Below are 19,243 nucleotides of genomic sequence, written 5' to 3' on the forward strand. Positions count from 1 at the left end.
TTTAACCTTTTACAGTAAGGGTAAATACCTGTCCTGTACCAAACTGTGCATCACAGTAACATTCACTTTTCATTACTGCTGTGATGCAGTAATTCAGCCAGAAAGTGATGGATCACTATGCCAAGAAGAAAGAAAGATATTTCATATCAAGCAGAAGTTGAAAGATGGCATTTTTGAGAACCGATGTTAATCATTCGTCCAACATTAGGGAAGTGTTCAGCAGGACTCTCAGACTTTGTTTGCAATAATAAATGGGAATTTGAATCTTCTCTAGACAGTAGAGACAGGTCTTCAAATACCTTTTCAAAGCACTTCCTTTTCCAAACTTCCCAGCTTCCCTTGCTTCTGTCAGCTGTTCTTCATCCAAACTGGGCTCTTGCTGGCGCTGTGACATCACAGATACGGTCACAGCTACATCAGTTGAAAACATGCATCCATGTCATACTATTGGCAGTGGGGCTTGTCACTTTTTCCCACAGAAATTGCAGGTATATATTGAAAAGTAAGTTCCCATTACTAAAAATTAATCTTTATAAGTGAGTGCCTTGTGAGAGGTGAAGCTGTCGATCACAATCACCAGCTGAATTTTAAAGGAATGACATGATTTGGACCTGTTCTTACATTTGGCATTCAACACTTGCTGAGTGAGATAATGGGGGGCGGGTCCAGTGCTCCAAATGCTGAAGGCAGGCCCACCAGCATGAACACGGAGTCTGTACTTGAGGAAATAACGTTAGCTCCGTTTTAGACATTTTACACAAAACAGAGACAGTTCTAAGCCTTACTACATGGCTCTCTGGATGTTGACTGGTGACAGTGGACTGTTATTAAAGCATGACGATTAGACAGATAATCCTTCATTCACCTCCTGTACACAAACCTTTTCAAAGAGTAATAAGGAATAAGTAGAGGCTGAAACAAAAGTGAGAAATCAGAGTTCCAAAATTGTTTTGATTTGACAAGCTGAGATAACAAACACTGGGCACAAAGAAAACTCAAAACCAAATTCTTCAACATACTAGCATAAACACATACATGAGTATATAAAGGGCTAGTCTACAATGGCGTAGGGAAAAAAAAACAGATTAGCATCCCATTTTGGGATGTAAAGATTCAAGTTCTGTCTTAGGTTGCAAAGAGGAGGGGCTTCCATTTGTTGGCATCCCAAAGTCAACATACAAGGTGTCATACTTGCAACGCTGTTTGGCAAAACTTTTGCATCTATTGTGCCTCTCAAGGTAGTGCATTAAGGAACAATCAGTGAAACTAGCCTGTAGTTGTTATGCGCTAATATCAGAGTTCTAATCAGAAAACCCAAATAATAAGATGGACCACTTACTACCTGAACTACATGCTTCTTGTTTACTACATGCTATGGAGTAGAAGGAAGAAGAAATGGCCCATCAAGACTCTCTCAGTGCAGACTGGAAGAACAGAAGCAGCCCTGGAATCCAGTAACTGACCACCCCCCAAACTGGATGCCTGATTTGTCCTATGTCGAAGCTAGAAATGCAGGGACAGGTACAGCTAAAAAGAAACTTGCCTTCTGTAAACAGGAATTGGTCAGACAACAGAGAATTAAATACTCTGGAAATGCTTGGGGAGATTTGTATGCCAGCAGCTTTTTTAGGGCAAACTGCCTTAAGTTAAATTGTCAGAGGAGGAGAATATAGAACAATCGCATAGGAGAATAAACATACTCTATTTCTCAAAAAATTATTTGCTTTAAAATAAAACAGCATTTTGCTTTAGGAAGTTGTCCAACCACTGTATCAACCACTGCTTCTCTAGGGAAACTGATTACAAATATTAAACCAAATTCAAAGGCTAATAGCTCAAAAGCCCAGTCAGACAGAAAGAGAATTTCATCATTCCAGTATAAGAAAAAAATGACAGTTCAATGTGTGAGTGGGGTGCTACCAAGGAGCAGAAGTCAGAAACAGTTAGACTCTGACAACTGTCTGTTAATGAGACACATTCAGCTTATTCTAGTAGTACTACTAGTGTCTGTCAGCTTGCGGAATTTCCAATTTCCATGAAAAGACAGAAAAATAAAGTGGTAGTTTGTAGAGGAAACAGTCATAAACTGTTCATTACCTGTATCAGCACCCTGGAAATTCAACATTTTTAATTTCACACCTAGAATCCATGAAAAAAGTTATTCAGAAAAAGAAAACAGAAATATCTAAATAGCAGTGGGTAATCAACTGCTGCAAATATGTTACTGAAATGAAACCGTAAAAAACCAAAGAGTTCACATATGCCAACATCAGCATTATATGCAGCTTTTATACTCAACAACCTCTAAGAGTAAAGCTCCCCTTTTGAAATAAAAACAGGCTTATTCTCAACACAAAGAAAACATTATTAAACAATTACAGAGAATAATCAAGATTTGAAAATGCCAGAAGAGTGCCAAAAAGCAAAGGATGAGTTGAAGACTCACTGAGGTCTGGAGAAGATACTCTTTTCTCTACAGAAATGGAAGGTGTCTGATTTCAAAAAAGGCTTGGGGTGTGTCCACACATGTACACTGGCATGCAGAAGAAGGGAAGAATGAAGGAATACTGAGTCTAAATTTAGCCACAATGATTATTGCTGCAGCATACATGCTTCATTCATGGGCTGAAATAAATCCATAAATCACTTATTAGTTAACAGAATTCTTTAAAAATATGATGTCAAATCTTATACACACACATCTAAGGAGTCTGAGCTCAAATAACTTTTTTATCCTATTGGTACCCTATGTATAGCTGTCCTTGAAGTTTATGGCAAGGTTGCTAAAGGCAGTTTCTATTCAATTATGTCACAAAATCCCAAAGTAGCCTTAGGTAACACAGACTAGTTGGAATGGAAACCTAATTAGAGAAAAGGACTTTGTGTAACACTTGGCTGAAAATCTCACCCGTTTATTCAGGTAAAGCAGTCTGGTAGATTCCTTCCTGACAATGATACATACATCTGTGGAACAATATGAACAAGCTGCTTTAATCCAAAGTCCTGGCTGTGAGAGTAAGAGTTTATATGAACCCAGCAATGTATAAAGGTTGCAGAAGGTCTTCAGGGTTCAAAATGTCTGTTTGAAAGACTTGTTGTTGGTACTCAAACTTGTGAAGTTATTCAAGAAGACTTCGTCAAAGTGGTATCTCTCAGTGTCAGTGGGAGAGCTAAAGAATATGCTCAGGTCTGGTTCTTACACTTCGTTGAGAAAGCAGAAATGGACTGTCTAGGAGTATATTCACTGAGGGATTTTTTTTCTACCATCGTGAATAAGGATAACATTCCTGAGGAGGAATTCTTGTGCCAGGAAAGTCTTTGCTCCGTTAATCTATTTTTTTTCCAAGGTCAGGAGTTTACCGCTTAGATATAACCAGAAGGTAAATCAGCAATCTAGCCTCACAGTCCTTAGTTGACAAAATGTGAAACTTGGACACTTCTCAGGATATGAGACTTCCCATAACAATAAAGACACTCTGTGTGCCTACCAACAGAGCATCTCTCCAGCGTCCCAGGAGAAAGACATCTAGTGAATGAACAATTAAAGGAAGTCACATTGTTACAGAAGAACTCTGGTCTTTGCAAGCAGTAGAATCTCCTATAGAGATGCCGTGTGACATGAATCAAAGGACAGTCTGGCCTCCTGAAAAGTAATGGCAGCTGGACTAGAAGAACAAAAAGACAGGAGGGAAAAGACAAAATAAGCTTAAAGTGGAGGATAGGGCAGAAAAGAGGTAGTGGAATGAAGATTTTCATATATGGCTGTAGGCTTATCGCACAGTCTGGAGCAACCTGGTGAAGCTCTTTTCTGAGCCAAGAAACTTAAGAGAAACCAAGAAGCAGGCAATACGGTGTCTTTAACATGCTCAGCATGAATGAAGGAATAAATGCTCTGTGGATACAGAAAGCATTTTTTCAAGATGAAGGGACCGAGGTTCATACACTGCCCCTCCCAAACGGGCACAGGGATGAGCGCTCAAAGGAGAGGTGGTATTTAGTTGCCAACAAAAGGCGATGACCACCTTTTCTGCAACTTTCCACCACCTTCCACATATCTGTCCTTAGTGACAACAGTGTTGTCAATAATACCTAGACACGGACTCCTCCCTGATCTATTTGCAATTTGGTCATCTGCCAGTCTCCCTCCAAATTTCTGAATAGGAAGTGAAAATCAAGTTGACTCCTTGCTACCACACTGGTGCACAGATGCAGAAGTTCCTTCCCTTTTCCCGCCAGAGCTTTCATTTGGGTTACAGAAAGATAAACTTTAGAAAAATGCTGGGAAATGAAAGAGATCAAGAAACAAAAAGTCAGGAGAGGAAGACCAAAATGTTCATCGATATTACAGTATCAAAAGGATAAAATAGTGCCCAAAGACCTCAACTACATCTTGTCTGAACAAGAGGAAGGCAAGAGGCATCCTTCCCTCAAATCCTATGAGCTTCATGATGCATCAGCAAATGATTACTGGTAGTGAAACATGATGGGACAGAACTTCCCCCAAAGCGAAGACGGATTTTGTACAGGAGCAAACACAAAGTATGGGAAACAATGGAGATGAAGGGAAAGAGATGATGAAAATGTGGGAGGAAAATGGCATAGTGGGGAATGAAAATGTGAAAGTGATATGGAGGGGAAAAAGAGATCAGATAATGGGAAAAAAGAAAAATAGGATAAATTATTTAAATTAGAAAAGAGGATAGACAAAAGAGTGGGAAAGAAAAGAACTAAGAAACTAAAGTTTTAAAAGCAGTAACAAAATAGAAATCTGGTATTTTTTGAGGGAATGAATACATATGGCACACATTTTATTCTACTGCCTCAAAAGGTGCATGGAGGTGATGCTCAGGAATTCTCCATTTGTGACAAGTTCATAATTTCTCAGGATTATCCGTGGAAGAAAAAAAAGAACAGAAAGTTTTCAATATGCACACTACCATCTGTTTAAGGGCTGTATCCACAGCAACTAGAAACCAAGACAAAAATCAGTCACCATGTAACCACGCTCCCCTGAGAAACTAGCAACGTAAGATAATTTTTTCAGTTTCTAACAACATATTCAGACACAGTACCACTGAACGTTTAAGGGCTAAAATGAGGTACGTCAAGGAATGAAGTTGGTGGTTTATGTTCAAATTCTACCACATACTCAACCTGCTCCTTGAAGTTATGGGTGTCTCACAACCCAGCACTCACATGCACAGCTCCGTGCTTCAGGCTTCTTCAGACCAGAATGCTTCAGCTAGAGAAAGACTGGGAAATGTAAAGCTCAAAGAGTTGCCAGCAAAGAAATTCTGGGGTGGTTGTTTTCTGGGTTTTGTTTGTTTGTTTGTTTTGGTTTGGTTTTCTTTTTTGTAGAAAGCAGCCTAAGTGAATTCTGCTTTGGATAAAAGAGCTCAGTGAACAGCAGAAAAAAAAAGATAAAATTATTTACATCCCATATCTTGGAGGTCCAGTAAAAACAAATTATGAGAAACGTTTTTTCCCCAGTTCCTTTCCCTGTTTTTTTTTTAATTTTTTTAAACTTTTACTCTTTTTGTGTTGGCTCGCATAACTTGTCAGGCTCACATTCTTCAGAACTTCTTGCAAAGACGTGAAGAATAAGCTTACTACAAAAAGTGTCTATTTAAGAAAGGGGCCTCCTTATGGCCAGAACAGAGTTTGCCACATTGCGCGGAAAATGGAGCACCATTGAAACCACCTATCATGTTCTGCTGTTCTCCTTCCATAATGCTACCAATATACAGGGAAATGCATTCTCTCTTTTCTCAACCAGATGACCTGAAGAGTAAAGGAGTAGGAGGAATGAGCAGAGCACCTTCTCAAAGGGCAGCTAAACAAAACTGTTGCACTACGGCATACAGAGGAAACTTAAAGGTCACTTCCCTCGCCAAACAAAATGGAAAGCAGGAGAGAAAATGTTAATGTATCTTACCTATGGCACATTACCTAGAGACAGCATATTTGGACTCCAGAAATCTGCCCAACATTCTCCTAGAATATAATTCAAAGCCATGTTTGATGACCGATATATACTTCGCAGCTTTTATTATTTTCAGTTTCACAAAAAAAACTCCCTAAGAAACTGATCTGCATTCTTTATCAGTTTCACTCCCACAGGTAAAATTGTCATCTAAATTCCATCTGTAACGTGATCTGTTCAACTCCACTGTCTTCAAATGATACCTTCCCGAGCCTCTAAAGGCAAAAGAATTGCTCAAGTACAGCAATCCAGAAAATGGTTTTCAATTTTTTAAATATTATTTTGAGATAGAAATTAGTCTGCTTTTCATTTTTACCACTACATCTCAACATTGTGAATGATGCTTTTTGTGATTTAGTTGATGGCCAGTAAATTCTGTGAGCCATTAAAAAAAGAGGCTGGTCAAAAGCTTTCATGACACATCTTTTCTGAAGAGCCTCTTTGAAACATTCATACATTGATCCAATCGCCTTCTAATCACTGGTTTCACAGATTAGCACTATCAGTTAACTAAATGCTGTGCTCAAGTTAAAAGCTCAGCATTAGTTACATGAAGGTAACTTGAAAGTGTTTCGGCAACTTGTAAAGGGAAGCATCTTACTGATGTTCAAACAATGTTCATTTATTTTACTTAAACCACTCCACCTTTTTAAAGAACTCTGTTTGAAGTCAAACATGAAAAGACATTTTTCTACTTTCATTGTTCATAGCCTAAGGAAAGGAGAAGATGAGAAGAAAATGTTATCAACGCTTCTTTTATCATTTACTGTTCTGAACTTATTTACCACTTTTTGCAATTAAAGATATATTATAAAGATTGTCCTTCATAACTGGAAATGGCTTCTTCCTCCCATCTGAAGAAACTTGGCTGCACTCTTCCCAGCAGCTTGTAGCCCAACAGACACTTTCAATTCATTTTCTATTACAACGGCAACATTCAAGAATTGAGTAATTTCTAGTTCAGTTCTTATGTTAAAACTGATTTATGTTCTAATGGGAATAGAGAAAAGTAGATTAGCATCTTTCCACCTGAGGAACAATTTCATCAGATTGAAATGTTAAGAAATCAAGGAAAATAGAATTATGTTATCAGGGACTGGAAACAAAGATTCATACTCCAGTTGTTGGCCAAAGATTTGTGCCATCACACCTCTAATTCTGGCAACATATTAACGGTAACGCAGCTACACCTATTTGCACAACACTACCTTGAACACAACGAGAATTTGTGTATCAGTACAGAGCTGTGTTTCAGGCAGAGAAAACTCAGTAAAGACCTCAAATTGCTAGGCAGTAACTAATTTATGAGCAATATATGTTCACATAGAGCAATGCAAGGCCTATGCTGTCTGCTAGGTTTGATAGAGTAGTAACACATACATCTAAGATACAGGGAAAAGTGAATTGAGACACCATCTGCCTTGTTTTACTGCCCTACAATGCAAAGTATGTGAATATCTGCATTTGCTGGTTTGACTAAAACAGAAAATAAAAAGGCTCTGCTATGCTATTCAATAAGGAAATAAAACAAGAGCATTAAGTGCGGCAAACAGAAAGTCCCTGTGGTTGACCTCTGTAAGAAAGTTAGAGAATTTAATTTCTGCACTTTCTTAAAAGAAACAAGACTTATTCAAAGTACATCTGCAAACAAAGGAGTTACATAGCCAATTTTCAACCTTTCTGAAAAGGATGCTAACAATACAAATACTCAGAAGAGTCAGGAGCATTTTGACTTCCTAACTTGCCACAACGGCTCTTACTAAAGACCACCAAGAGGCAATCACTTTACCTTTCAGCCTCATTTTTGGTGAAAGACTGCTAGAAGTACTGATATCCTTACAGGATTGTCCGACATTCTGCTTACATCTTGTGAAGCAGTTTTAACACATAAAGCTATATGAAACACTTAAATGGCTATTAGCAGTACAACAGTGTATGAAAGACTGATGGAGAAGAATAAAGAAATACATTATTTTTAAGAAACAGGAACCACAAATAATAGATGAACCAAAAATGTATTTTTACCATAACGTAATATAATCCTTACAGAACATATATCAATACCTGCTGCTGCCTTTGCCGCCTCATTTGGGCAACCTGAGACATCATGATCTGACGATCCAGTAACTCCATTCTCTGCTGCCTCTGGATGTCAACTGTTGCTCCCATTCCCACTTGAACTTCATTCATTGGTTCCGCAGATGAGAAGATTGGTTCAAGAGTCCAAGAAAATATCTTTGCTACCCAGCTGGGTACACAAAGAATTCGATGAACTTTTAATATACTGCTATTGTAGCAAATCCCAGAAACCTAAAACCAAAAACGATACGTTAAAAAAAAAAACCCACAAACCAAAAAACTTAAATACACCAAATTTACTTTGTATTTAGCTGCAGGCAGCAGTTGGTCTTTCTGTTTTTTAAAGCACTTTTTATTGTATTTACCCAGAGTTCTCAGTCAAGAATCAGAGAGAAAGAATAGGGGATTTCTTTACCTCCAACTTCCCCACAACTACAGACTATTACTTTTTTAAATCTGTGTACTGCATTGCCTGTGACTCAGAAAGCTGGTTGGGGTTTTTTGTTTCAGAATTTGAGCCTAAACCAAGTGACCTTTTCTCAAACAGGTCAAAATTCAAACAAAATTTTCATTTCTAGTAAAGGAACTGGTCAGGGTATGCTGCATGCTGACCTGAGACGATTAAGGCTGCCCTTGAGGATGCTGAGGCATTGTAAACACTCCTCAAAAAAACACCCCCCTTAAGGCTTCTGCCGCCCACCACCCGAGTCTCTCCTTCTATTAAAAACAAAAGCAAACCAGCTGATTTGAAGTTAAATCTATAAGAGTATGCAGACTTATTCCAAAAGGATCCCATCTACCTTCTAGGAGAAAAAAAAAAGGGTTCAAAACCCAGTTCATTAAAAACTGTGATATTGAAAAAGCCAGTTTTTGTGATGCCCTTCTGCCATCTACAAGAAAAATACCCATTTCCTGCGTTCACACTTGTGTTTGCCTTGGGGCTTGATTTCATTTCAGATTCAGGAGGAGCAACAGAAATCCATGTGCCCCATAAATTATCTACAGTCATCACTCAGCCATCATTTTAAATCCCATCATGAAGCCCTATCACTCAAGCCCAAAGTGGTCCAGCAGGAAGGTCAAAGTTCATGCAAAACTCCAAGTCTGTATTCTGCTTTATGCCACGTTTCAGTATTCTTGACTATTTATTGTCTGTTATGCCACAAGAATTATGCTAAGGCAACAGAGTGAAATGAACAGGAAGAGATATGAATGCAAAACAATCCATAAATATACCCAAACAATGCAATTATGCTAGAAGCAATGTAGAAACTCCACATCTGGGCTATTTATTTGGGCATATTTATTTTATCTCACTGACATTTGCATAAACATACCAAATGCATTGCTGCATATACAAAGGGAGACAGTACAGGAAAATGCAACATTCTTTGGGAGGGGGATATTTTTCAGATTATTTACAAGGTTATTGTTAATTATCCAGTGAGATAATGAGACTTTTAGCAAAAATACATTCTGCTTTGGGAAAGACTGATTTTCATTTTATTCTACTTTCATTTTATGACTGCTCTCAGGGTCGGATGTAACACCAAACACCGGCTACCATTCTAAAATGAGAAGGAACAGTTTTAAACTACCCTTAACCCCTTCGATTTTTTTGTGCTATGAGGAAGGAGGTAAATGGGATGGGATAAGAGGAAGGCCATAGTCTCTGGCACCATAGTGAAGGCTGCCTTTAACAAAAGTTTTCTGTATTCAAAGAAAGGTCCTGACTGGACTCCAGGAATGACAGGGTGCTGGACCAGAAGCTTCTTCATGACCTCAGAAATTCTTTCCTCAGCTCTAGTGAAACTGTTCCAGATGACTGTAAGCCCATGACCAAAACTTGCACACATCAACTGGAAACTAAGATAGAACCATAATAGCCAAAGAATAAGTGGAGGAAAATTCATATCACTTCTGCAATTCATCTATTTTTGGTATGTAGTACTTGAGGTATCCACCTAGCAAGAAGGTCCCTCAGAAGCTAACGACCTGGTCCCAAGAGAGTTACGTAGATAGGCTCGTCACTCAAGAAAACCTAGATTGTAGGGCTACCAGGAAGGTCACTTTTTTGGGAGCAAGAATTACTGAACCAGGCTGCAAATATTACGTATACATTTAATCTGATGATTTCTTAGACGGACAATGCACAAGCAGCACCAGAACCTACAAGTTATCTTCCTTCCTCTCACCTTGTATCGTTAGGTTACGGAGCCCAGCCCCTTCTTTGGTCCCAGGGATTCTGCATTCCTGGTTGCACAGATGTAACCAGGGAGGGAAAGCGCTCCTGCTCAAAATACTACGTCCAACATGACACCAGCATTCCCTCACTTCTTCCAAATGTCCCTCCCAGCTACTGATCTCTGCTCATTCTTATCACCTACAGTCCTTTGTTAATGTCTAATGTTTTCTTGAACGGGTTCAAAAAGTCACAAGAACAAAACAAAGCAAGCGGTGATGATAGGAAAATCTACATCTCCCTGAATGTATGACAAATCTTGACATGTGTCTGAACACATTAACCACAAACAGAATCATTCTCTTATCAACTCAAGATAGAAAATACAGCAAAGAGATAGCAGCAGCATGTCTTAGTGTCAGTACTTTGGGACTTGTTTGTCTCAGAAGGGAAAGTGTACTGCAAGCACCAACTAGTAGCTGCATCAGTAAAAACACTCTCATATTTTTCTAAGTAGAGACAGCTAGTCATAGAATCATCGAATAATTTAGGTTGGAAGAGACCCTTAAGATCATCGAGTTCAACCATTAACCTAACACTGCCAAGCCCACCACTAAACCATGTCCCTAAGCGGCACATCTACATGTCTTTTAAATACCTCCAGGGATGGTGATTCAACCTCTTCCCTGGGCAGCCTGTTCCAGTGCTTGATAACCCTTTCAGTGAAGAATTTTTTCCTAATATCCAGTCTAAACCTCCCCTGGCACAACTTGAGGCCATTTCGTCTTGCCCTGTTTGGGAAAAGAGACCAACGCCCACCTCATTATAACCTCCTTTTAGGTAGTTGTAGAGAGCAAGTCATTCCAGAGCATTTAATCGGAAGAAAAGGCTTTATAAGGCTAAAAGTTTATGGACACTGCTAAAATGGAGGATGGCACTTAGCACTGCGTGTGAGACTCATGCACATGGCTCCCACCTGCCTTCCTAGCTTTCCTGAGTTCATTGGAGTAGCATGCCTCATCTATAACCAATGCATCAGTTGCAGTGGGCTGTCTTCTCTCTCTCTGCTGCTCCTCAACAGCAGACTAGTGTCTTGGCCCTTCCTTGTCCTGCCTTAGACAGAAAATCATTGCATAACCCAAATGTGTGGACTTCTGTACTCACAGAGCAGGAAGTTGAGAAGTCTGACAATACAAAGTTCACAGTAAAATCTAAAATAAAAAGCACCCAGTGAAGGAACAAGACAAAACTGTGAGGGACTAGCAGAAGAGAAGTATATCTTCTACATATAGTTGCCAAGAAACTTACTGTGGACCAGTAATTGTTCAGAGCAATCGTGTGAGACTGCAATTCTTCACAAGTATAAAGAGATGGAAGGACAGACTCAGCGGTGAAGAGCACCAAGTGTACACCGGCAATCCACCTTGTTACCTCCACATCTGTTAGGATTTCAGTGCCGCTCCCTCTCTCCCTTGATCTACTACTTCAATTATAAAGCTATTAGATGGAAGTATAAGAAACTTTAAACACTGTGCTGAGTTTTAACAAATTTTCAAGAAGTTCCATCTAGTGAGGAAGAGATACCTATTTGCATATTTCCAATAAACCCAGAATGGAGACATTTGTAGTTAAAATAGGCTTGTGATTCAGTCTGGTTTAGTGTCATACACTCATCTTAATGTCAAGTATTTCCAAAGAACTTCCTCTTTAGCTTGTTCATATGCAGAACTTGATATATATCATTTAAAACAACCCAAGCTTTGACAAAGTATAAAGTAACTTTTTACACCATTTTTGTTACAGACATGTAGTGAATTTCTAGTGTTTAAGAAAGTAAACCAACTTTGTTTATTCAATGAAGATAAGATGATCTCATTATATCCCAACTTCAGCACTGTACATCAGATTAAAGGGCTACTTCCGCCAAACAGATGAGCCTCCAGAGTATTTTAGGCTCTAAAAAGTCACCACAGAAAAACATTGCAGTTAAGTTCACATTGTTAGAATGGAGAAATTTCAGCTGGCAACATAAAACACATCTTACTTGTTTTCTGTTAGTCATGCCATCATAACCTACAACCTCATCCACCATACTGTATGAGGCACAATGCTAAGCAGAGGAAACGGAGTATGCTGGAAATTGTCTGGCGTGCTGCAGAAAAAAGTGTGCTTACATTTTTTCAGTTTCTTAACATCATGGGTTACTACTGGTCCTTCACATGAAGTTTCTTGACTTCTTCCCACTCTTGTATAAAGCCCAACTTCCCCTCCCCTTCCCTCATGTCCCTCCGAAGTTGTACACTTTTTAGAAAAAGGAAGTAGCTGTAGTTTCTCTTTTACATTAGGTAAACCAAACATGGAAGCTCTCCAGTATTTTACACGACAAAGACATGTATGTTCCACTACTGAGATATTTAAAATCACTGTACTCGATTAACACTAAAAAAGGAAATCAAACAGAAAAAACAGTAGGCAGATTAGTGTAGAAAATGATATTGAAAATTATTTTGCCTAACAGTTAGAACTTGACAGCAAACACTCAATTATTTTGTTCCGAGTAATTTAAATATATTCATCATATGTATTCAAGACTTCGTTATTTTCAGGTATCAACAAATTGAAAGCAAATAGCAGTATTCTTAAGGTGAAGTAACATTTTTATACCTATTTTATCTGCTTTATCCTTAGTATGTTCTGAATTCTATACAACTAGAATCAAAACAAGGGGTTAAAGTTTGCATAGAGATTCTGTATTTACCTTGACTAGAGAAACACATTTATCAAACTAAGAGAGACTGTGTGAAAACCACCCAACAAATAGAACCACTACACATGTATTTTCAACTTGTAGTTATAACCTGCAATGTAATTGTAACACAACAGATTATTTTGTTTGGGTTTTCTTTGCAGAAATAGTTACTAAGAGTATAAACAGCCTTTTGCAATAGTTAACTTGACAGAAAAATAAGACTATAATAATAATACACTAATTCTGTTTAATTTCCTTCCCAGTTGACTGGGCCCATAAATTTCCCAGATACCTTGCATTTTTTTTCTTCAGAGTCCGTCAATGCTATCTTCATTGGTCAGGTGCAATCATTATGAGATCTCAATCGTTCTTTGTGTATGTGCAACTATGACTGCAGTGCCATTTCAGCACAGTACATCTATTCTTAACTTGTACTTGTGACCTAAGGATAGGTTCCCTCGGGACTCCACTAGAGTTCTGCAGGCAATTGTCATCATATTGTTAACCAAACCTCTTTACATAAAAGATCATGATTGGATTTAATCTGCCCCAATGTAGACATCTGTAATTTAAAAGCCTACTTATGAGCTGGTTGTTTAAAGTTGGTTTCATAGTCAACAGAGAGAAACGGGCACTATTAAGATGTGACTCATCCTATGGCAGATGTTTCCATGGCTGCAATGTTACAATTGTAACATTGCAGCCATGACGGTGTACACGCACAGGCTAGAAAAGCTTGATAGATGCAGTGTACCTCTCACTGAACCAGTTGGCACAGTTGACCAAGTAGACCAGATTTTGGGCACACAAACTCTTCCCCAGATCTGAGAGAGAAACTGAAAACTTATAACTGAAATACAAACAGAAAACTAAAATCCATTTTTCTACAGGATCTCAGAAGCTGTTGATATAAAAGAGAAAGTATCTTATGATCACATTATTACCTTCTCCCCTCCTTTCCCACTACTTTCTCTTTTTTCCAGAATTGGAAATACCTGCATCTCCCTGCTCCTCAAACAATTACAACCTCACTTCCACACTAACACCCCCTGTATGCCAGATGTATCAACTACTTTTCTTCTCAGATGCTTTAACTGATGCAGAAGTAAGTGCTGTCAGCTTAGTCAGCTGTCATGTGTTTACATGCAGCCATCTAGACATGAGCAAGGTGTCTAAGCTCCCACCACAGAGGAGATTAAGTCAATACAGTCAGTAGAACATAGAGACACTAATCTCAAATTAAGTCACCTACAGTCACTCAACTGAATATTGACCTTTGCCCACATGCAGATACCTCACATTAGTTTTGGGTGGGATTCAGCACATCTGTTAGCTTACATATGGATATCTGCACCTGTCCTAAAGTTAGGAAACAGACAAAGAGTCGGTGCTTCTCTTTTTTATTCCCTAATTTCTGTTATTCTATTGCTTTTCCACTTCTTATTTCAGGCTATGCACTTCACAACCTATGTGCTGAGCTTCCTGAACTGCATTGCCAGCAGGTCGAGGGAAGTGATCCTTCCTCTTGTCTCGGCATCAGCAAGGCTGCACCTGGAGTACTGTGTCCAGTTCTGCACTCCCTGGCACAGGAAAGACATGGACTTGCTGGAGTCAGGCCAATATATAATCATATTAGACAGACTCTCTTCTGTGTCACCAAAGTACTACCACAAGGCATTTAACTGGATGTAAGTAGACTTACCTGAATCACAATTTATAATTATACAGTTACAAAGAATTCAAGGAGTATCATACTTCAACATTGACTAAAGATTTACATAAGACTAAACGTGGATGACTGGAGGATGTCCACACTAACTGGAGGATAAAGAAGGATGCATGGCAGGACATGAATGTGTAGGTAACTGCATACTACATTATCAGGCTCTGATCAAAGATTATCTTCAAAAAGCCAGCACATATTTAATACTAATTTTAAGTATGTAGAAAGGATGATATTTTAAATGTGAATACTGCACTGTAGAGGTAATACAAATGCTTCTGCATTCCCTTCAAAAATTTTTTTAAAACAACAAAAAGAATTCAGTAAGGATTATTCAAAATCACTTAAGAAAGATGTGGAAGAGGAAGAACAACAACAAAATCAACGATTCTTAGGTCTGATCAGATACTAACTACATAAAATTATTTTTAAGACAAGAACTAAAAAAATGAAAGTCTGGTTTAAATATTTTGCTCCCCAGCCCAATCACATCTTATCCTATAAATGCCAATCCTAAAGGACAGGAATTCACTATAGAAAAACACCTCAGCTGAACGAATAACAAACAGAAAGGATGAATAAATATCTTAACAAACAGAACTCAAAACAAGCCAAAGTACGCTCGGGAGCATTTAACAACAGATATCTGTAGCCTATGTAAGACCAAGTTAGCAACTTCAGAATTATGAATAAGAACTAAAGCACTCAAAAATCAGAACTGAAATTAAAACCAAGCACTCAACACTGTCCGAGCCTTCTATCTTAACCTTAAGCCTTTGAAGTACATGCTCTAAATTACAGATTCTCTACAGTTTTCCAATACCTAAAGTATAAAAAGCGCAACTTTTCATACAACCTGAGAAAAGTAAATCAGAGCGTAGTACAGAAACAATGCAGAAGGCTGTTGCATTTGGCTTAGTGAAATCTACAAAGTAAACAGGGTTTTAGAAACTTCAGCATTTGTAAGGTTAAGACAATTTCAGTTTCCTAAGGTTTGAACTGAACTCTACAGAAATTCAAGGCAGCCCACGGAAGACTTGGGGTACTGCAAATTTTGAACTTTATGGAATGCAGGTCACCTTGCAAACAAATAAACCAATGACACTAGATAAGAAGAAAGAGGCTACAACACCAAAATCACAGAAAGAGCCTGCAAGATACCTTTTCCCTATGAAATATAGGGAAACCTAGCTACGTGGTTAGCAGAAATCCTAGCACGTGATCTGTATGATGACAACATTATACTAATGAGTGGAGGGAACTGCATGTTCCAGTGGGCATATCTTATCTGCTGGTACCAACCTGAGCTTACTTCTTGAAGCAGGTATGCTGTAGCTATGATTGAGTGAGCCTTCACATGCCCCTCAAATTTCAATCCTGCAAAAGTATAGCAATGAGAAATGTAAGCTGAGAATCCAAGAGATTTTAAAAGGGGGGGGGGGGGGGGGAGGGAGAGAAGATGGATTGATATGTATGTATCCAATGAAACGTTCAAGTGGATACCATTTTCTAAGGTGTTTTGACTGTTTTAAAGAAAAAAATAGTAAGGAAACTTTTAGTTTCTGGCCTTCACTAAACTGAGTGATATGCATTATATGGAAGCACTTCTGTAAACAACTATTGAAAGAATTTCTGGCTTAAAGTCAAATGGAAATAGGTTGTATGACTTTTATGATACATCTGCATCTCTAATATGAAGTTTCCTAATTTTATGACATTAAAAAAACCCTATTGTAAGAAACAAATCTGGACTGTATGTACCAAGTATGGTAGATACTTGGCAAAACAAATCACAAGAAACTAAATTAGTCTCATAAATTGTAAGAATAACAACATTACAGATTACTGATTACAACAGATTTGTGAATTTGTTTACAGTCTACTTCTTAAATTCTCCCTTTTTTGTAAATAAGCATCATGTATTTAAACAACATGTTTTACACAACATATCAGCAACTGAAGTTACCAGGCCCGTACTGACATACCAAAAGAACAGTAATTGAGAGGTACTCCAGTTTCATCTGGAGAGTAAAGAAGCTGCCTTTAAGAGTGTATTCCTATGTTGATTCAAAATTGGAGATCTAGGAAGATATACCTTATGACAAAGACAGATACAGTAGACCTTTTGTATTCCAATAAAAAACCATGTCCCGTAATCTCCGTAACTGAGAACAATCCGGCAAACTACAAATTGTCTAAAATTCCCTATCACCAGGCACATCACATCAACGCCTACCTGCATACATAGACTCATACACACATGCAAACAAATTTCTATAATGATGGCATCACTCAAAACCACTGAAAACAAGAACTCAAGGCAGTACAATTCCCAGTTGCTCTACACCCTGCCTGGAATTCACAGGGAAGTCTAACAGCATTAGCAAAGATGAACACAGAAATCAATCTCCAGTGCCACATCTTGTACCTGGAAAGTCAGATCCCATTTAGTCTAAGAGTGTTCATTACATGTTAAAATATAAATTCTGAGAATTTAAATAAACCTAAACCGGGAACATGGTGAAGAGAAAGTGGAAACCGACACCAATTCAGAAATCATGCTTGCAGTATCCATTTTAATACTCCACATACGCAGAAGTGCAACAAAAGCTAAATTGCAGAACAGCATCATATACAGTCATATTAGTGTCCAAGTGATCTTTAGAGCTAAAAATACAGACAGCGAAGTGTCTAACAGGCAATGAACTAGTGACTAAATATCACACCTAGCTGACTTGGAGTTCATCCATTTACTCAGCCTTTTTGTACAAATACATGAAAATTTGATTCAACAAAGACATAGTATGTTAGAAAATGTCAAGAGCGGTAAGAATTACAAAAATATATAGGTTGTCAGAATGACTTTACATTGATTTAACAACCTATGTATTTCTGTAATTGTACATATACATATGTTATCAAGTATCTACACTTGTAGTGCTGAAAGGTTCTTTATAGCATTTCATATCCCTCTTCAGATTATTTAATATACTATGAAACTTTACTCCTTTATCAAGTTTTCTCAAAAGAAGCCAAATTATCATTTCTAACAAAGGAGAAAAAGAGACTCCTTATTCACAGAAGTGTGACAGATACGCTGTGCAAAAAATGGCTGAAATTCATAACATGAACTTCTTTCCAAATTGTGGCACTTATTAGAAAACGGTAGAGTGCAGCTCTCTGCTTGCTGCAGAAAAAATTGAGACTCAAAACACATCATCATTGATGATGACTTAATTCATGCTGACTGAAGCAATATGAAAACTTCAGATGATTTTTTTTAAGCCGTCCTGTGACACAGAGAAAGCTCAATTTATTCCTATGGACTTATACCTACGTAAAACAAACTGTCAACCTGCAATTAAAAAAAGGTAATTTATGAAAAAGAATCCTAAGAAAGTTGCATTATACAGCTGAATAAAACTGTACATTAAAAAGGAATTAAAATAAGAACCTTATTTTATAAAATAAAAATATTCGAGCCGTTCTTCATAAGTCTGTATAACCAAGCATACATACAGTTCCTGCCACCAGGAAAGAGGGAGTTAAAATGCCTTTCCTTTTCTTTCCTTTCCTTTCCTTCCCTTCCCTCTCTAATGAACACCTGTTTAAAAGGAAGGGCTATTAAAAGAGCCAGAAGAGTAACAGGAAGGGTAGTGTGTTTGGAGGAAGTCACAGATCCTTAGGCGGGCACAGAGGCCTGGGCTGATCTCCAGGAGAGAGAAATTCTGGTTTGTTAGTTGCACTGTTTTCATCGATATTTATGGTCAGACCAAACTGCTGAGCAGACTTCACTATTTACTGCTCCATCACTCCTGTTAGTTATCCTGCGAGCTCACAGAATATTTTGGAACGTCAATGCAAATGGTAAGAGACCAAACTACTGAGTTACAGCAGCAATATGTGAAGTGTCCACAGGCATTTCACTCTGGGCTCACTGCAAATTCAAATTAGTAGGCTGTAAAGAGCAAGGACACAATTGAAGTTCTTCTTAAGATTGCATCAACTTAATAATGAGCTTCTGGGGAAGAGGTGGCACTTTCACTGAAAAGCAGACAGTATTTTGGGCCAAGAAATCAGAATCTGAGCTCCTAATTTCTAAGTTTGTAAAATTTTAAAAGAAGCTTATCAGTATCTAACAATCTGGAAGATTTAGTACAATCTGTTTTAGCACTAAGAGCCTTAGTACTAAGAACAGGGTCAGAAAGGAAAAAGACAGACCACACCGACTTTATCTGACTGGCTTGAAGAAAGTGATTTTGCACCCTTACTGCCGTTATCATAGTGAGAAATAGCTATACTACAGATGTCCTAGGAGAACAGCAAAACATGAAAAATCCTCCCAGCAAAGTTGTTAAAAGCTGGGTTTTGGAATAAAAGCTTGAGGCTTGCTGAAAACTGAAAAATAAACAATACGGTAAACATTTCTACCATTTCCTCAATAGTCTCATTTATAGTTGTGGGTCTAAAGCTATATCTAATTTTAATAAAATTAATTTTAGGGTGTCAGAGAGCAGTGGCACCCTG

At 38.1% G+C, this 19,243-nt stretch overlaps 1 protein-coding gene across 1 annotated transcript in view; it reads right to left on the minus strand.

Annotated features, from left to right (window-relative positions):
* The window catches only part of UBAC2 (UBA domain containing 2), a 103,616-nt gene that overhangs the window by 11,674 nt on the left and 72,699 nt on the right, over nucleotides 1-19,243 (minus strand). Inside the window, exon 7 of the mRNA XM_075526435.1 lies at nucleotides 8,048-8,293. Coding sequence (XP_075382550.1) covers nucleotides 8,048-8,293 — 246 coding nt within the window. The remainder of the gene's footprint in view (nucleotides 1-8,047; nucleotides 8,294-19,243) is intronic.

The sequence above is a fragment of the Mycteria americana genome, chromosome 1, assembly GCF_035582795.1.
Source record: "Mycteria americana isolate JAX WOST 10 ecotype Jacksonville Zoo and Gardens chromosome 1, USCA_MyAme_1.0, whole genome shotgun sequence".
NCBI lineage: Eukaryota > Metazoa > Chordata > Aves > Ciconiiformes > Ciconiidae > Mycteria > Mycteria americana.